The sequence below is a fragment of the Nematolebias whitei genome, chromosome 9 (genome assembly GCF_014905685.2).
Source record: "Nematolebias whitei isolate Nwh7 chromosome 9, NemWhi1, whole genome shotgun sequence".
NCBI classification, from domain to species: Eukaryota; Metazoa; Chordata; class Actinopteri; order Cyprinodontiformes; family Rivulidae; genus Nematolebias; species Nematolebias whitei.
The window spans coordinates 51,719,518-51,723,646 of NC_056506.1; the positions used below are offsets into that span (position 1 = coordinate 51,719,518).

Consider the following 4,129-nt stretch of genomic DNA (forward strand, 5'->3'; position numbering starts at 1 on the left):
GTCATTTACACAATTTATCTTCTTTGTTCTTCTGACAGTGCTATATTAGCTCGCTGAAGAAAAAATGGGAGCCGATTTCCCGCTCTTAACGTAATTTATACGGACCGGGTGGGGCCCACACAGCAGGTGGGCGTGGACTAAATTTTTTCAGTGCTTATGCTCTGCATAACGGGATAAACCCATCAGCGACAGCCTTAAAGGGCGAAGCCTATATGAAATAGAACCAGAATGACTTCTGCTCTGGGCCCCTTAGAGATCATGGGCCCCTGGGCAGTTGCCCATATATATTTGATATATATGGGCAACTCTATATATAACCATATAACCCATATGGTTAATCCGGCCTTGTGCCAGAGTCTTAACTGGAGTTACTGGGAGAGATCATATCTCTCCAGTTTTAGCTTCTCTCCATTGGAGAGAACTCCCTTTCATCTTACTTCTAACCTACAAAGCCCTCAACAACCTAGCTCCATCTTATATTACAGATCTTATCGTTCCATATTTTACTAACAGAGCACTTCGCTCTCAGGCTGCAGGTTTACTTGTGGTTCCTAGAGTTTCCAAAACCAGAATGGGAGGAAGATCTTCCAGTTCTCAGGCTCCTCTCTTGTGGAACCAACTTCCAGTTTCTGTCCATGAGGCTGACACATTGTCCAGTTTAAGACTGGGATTAAAACTTTCCTTTTTCATAAATCCTATAGTTAGGGTCGGCTTGTTATGTTGCTATAGACTTAGACTACTGGAGGACAAACTGACCTCATTTCTTAAATGAATTGTTAAAACTGAATAGTTTTCATTTGATACTATTTCTATCTTAGCATGTGATTCTTGACCTGCCATTGTGTATCTATTCCTACCAAACCCAGCCGGTAGAAGCAGATGGTCCTCTTGTCCTGATCCTGGTTCTGCTAAAGGTTTCTTCCTCATGAGGGAGTTTTTCTTTCCACTGTCGCCTTCATGCTTGTTCAAGATGAGAGTTCAGTGATGGAGTTAAACTCAAAGCTGCTCCTCAGATAAATAATGTTAAATTATTATTTTATACATGAATGTTTCTGTTAAATTATTATTTTATACATCGATGTTTCTGTTCAATTATTATTTTATACATGAATGTTTCTGTTCAGTTATTATTTTATACATGAATGTTTCTGTTCAGTTATTATTTTATACATGAATGTTTCTGTTCAATTATTATTTTATAGATGAATGTTTCTAATCAATTATTATTTTATAGATGAATGTTTCTGTTCAATTATTATTTTATAGATGAATGTTTCTGTTCAATTATTATTTTATACATGAATGTTTCTGTTAATTATTATTTTATAGATGAATGTTTCTGTTCAATTATTATTTTATACATGATTGTTTGTGTTCAGTCCCTGAGACGACTTCTGTTGTGACTTGGAGCTTTAGAAATAAACTGGATTGAATTGAAGTGAACCTGTCTGACTCTCTCACCTGTCTGTAGAACAGTGGAGTAAGGAGGACTGTCTGGCCCTGTTGGACCGGATCCGGACCCTCCTTCCTGAAGGAGACACCATGAAGTATAAAACCACGGAGTCGCACTTCGACTGGGACAAAGTTGGTTTTGGACAGTTCTCTGGAGACATGTGCCGGCAGAAATGGCAGAAGGTCTCCTCGGAGGTACTGTAGCAGTGACGTGATCTGGTTCAGACCTGCCTGGATCGGTTCTTTCCAGAACCTTTTTGGAGGTTCCAGTTTTTAACGTTCAGATTTTTTGTCCAGGTTCGGAAGTACAGAACGATGACGGAACTCATCGTGGACGCCACAGAGTTTGTGAAGAACCCATACAAAGGCAAGAAACTGAAGGTGAGACATTGTGAGGCTTTGATGGTCCTGGACCTGCTGCACCAGAAACTGGACCTGAAGAGTTCTGGACACAGGCATGACCTTTGATCTTTGTCCTGTCCAGACCCACCCGGACTTCCCCAAGAAGCCCTTAACTCCATACTTTCGCTTCTTCATGGAGAAACGAGCCAAATATGCCAAAATCCACCCGGAGATGAGCAACCTAGATCTGACCAAGATCCTGTCCAAGAAGTACAAGGAGCTGCCGGACAAGAAGAAGGTTTGGACCAGAACCCGCACCAAGACTCTGGAGCAGATCTCACATCATTTGTCAACAGAATTGTTTGTTTTTTCCTGCAGCAAAAGTACATCAGTGAGTTCCAGCAGGAGAAGGAGGACTTTGAGAGGAACATGGCTCGGTTTAAGTGAGTGACCCGGTTCTGACACGCTAATGGGCCGTGTTAGCACATGACTCTGCTAATGTTGGCTCACCTGCAGGGAAGAGCATCCAGAGCTCATGGAGGAGAGGAAGAAGACCGATCTGCCAGAAAAACCCAAGACCCCCCAACAGCTGTGGTACAACCACGAGAAGAAGACCTACATGAAGCTGCATCCAGAGGTGCCCCACACAAACACACGGGGGGGGGGGGTACTCGGTTCCAGACCGATGTCTCGCCTGATGGTCTTCCTCAACAGTTTCACAGGAAATGTGACTTTTGGGGTTTTGAAAGTCCTGGGTCTTGTTCAGAAGTAGGTCTCTGTATCTGCAGGTGAGTCAGAAGGAGCTGAAGGAGGCCCTGAGAAGACAGTGGTCCCAACTGTCCGACAAGAGGAGGCTGAAGTGGATCAGCAAGGCCCTGGAGCTGCAGAAAGACTACGAGGTAGCAGAACCACCAGGAGGACCAACTGTCCCCCTTATCTACCTGGAGGGGGCTCCACTGTGTCCTGTGCCGGTCTGATGGTTGAACTCTGTGTTGCAGGACAGTATGAGAACATACCACGAAGCCCACCCAGACGTCCACTCAGAAGACCACGTCCGCTCTGTCCTCACCAAGGCTGAGAGACAGCTGAAGGACAAATTTGATGGACGACCTACCAAACCCCCACCGTGAGTCTTCACAGCACCGACTAGTCCAGTGGTTCCAACCTATTTTCCTCAAAGACCCACTTTCTTACTTCCTAGCCAATCTGAGCCGCCCTCTGATCCCTCGCTACTCCCCTCTCCCAAAAGACTCAGAACACTGACTGTAGAACATTGACTGTAGAACACTGTTTGTAGAACATTGACTGTAGAACATTGACTGTAGAACACTGTTTGTAGAACATTGACTGTAGAACATTGACTGTAGAACGCTGACTGTAGAACATTGACTGTAGAACACTGACTGTAGAACACTGTTTCTAGAATATTGACTGTAGAACACTGACTGTAGAACATTGACTGTAGAACGCTGACTGTAGAACATTGACTGTAGAACATTGACTGTAGAACACTGTTTGTAGAACATTGACTGTAGAACATTGACTGTAGAACGCTGACTGTAGAACATTGACTGTAGAACACTGTTTGTAGAACATTGACTGTAGAACGCTGACTGTAGAACACTGTTTGTAGAACATTGACTGTAGAACATTGACTGTAGAACACTGACTGTAGAACATTGACTGTAGAACGCTGACTGTAGAACATTGACTGTAGAACATTGACTGTAGAACACTGTTTGTAGAACATTGACTGTAGAATATTGACTGTAGAACACTGACTGTAGAACATTGACTGTAGAACACTGACTGTAGAACATTGACTGTAGAACATTGACTGTAGAACACTGTTTGTAGAACATTGACTGTAGAACATTGACTGTAGAACGCTGACTGTAGAACATTGACTGTAGAACACTGTTTGTAGAACATTGACTGTAGAACATTGACTGTAGAACACTGACTGTAGAACATTGACTGTAGAACACTGTTTCTAGAACATTGACTGTAGAACACTGACTGTAGAACATAGACTGTTTGTAGGACACTGACTGCTGAACACTGACTGTGGGACACTGTTTGTAGGACACTGTAGGACACTGACTGTTGGACACGGTAGGACACACACTGTAAGACACTGTTTGTAGGACATTGACTGTAGAACATTGTTTCTAGAACATTGACTGTAGAACATTGACTGTAGGACACTGACTGTAGGACACTGACTGTAGGACACGGTCTGTAGGACACTGTTTGTAGGACACTGACTATAGGACACTGACTGTTAATAATAATAATAATAATAATAATAATAATAATAATAATAATAATAATA

At 42.8% G+C, this 4,129-nt stretch overlaps 1 protein-coding gene across 1 annotated transcript in view; it reads left to right on the forward strand.

Annotated features, from left to right (window-relative positions):
• The window catches only part of ubtfl (upstream binding transcription factor, like), an 18,826-nt gene that overhangs the window by 1,246 nt on the left and 13,451 nt on the right, over positions 1–4,129 (forward strand). Inside the window, exons 2-8 of the mRNA XM_037681437.1 lie at positions 1,472–1,647; positions 1,750–1,833; positions 1,937–2,092; positions 2,173–2,237; positions 2,311–2,431; positions 2,583–2,693; positions 2,793–2,920. Coding sequence (XP_037537365.1) covers positions 1,472–1,647; positions 1,750–1,833; positions 1,937–2,092; positions 2,173–2,237; positions 2,311–2,431; positions 2,583–2,693; positions 2,793–2,920 — 841 coding nt within the window. The remainder of the gene's footprint in view (positions 1–1,471; positions 1,648–1,749; positions 1,834–1,936; positions 2,093–2,172; positions 2,238–2,310; positions 2,432–2,582; positions 2,694–2,792; positions 2,921–4,129) is intronic.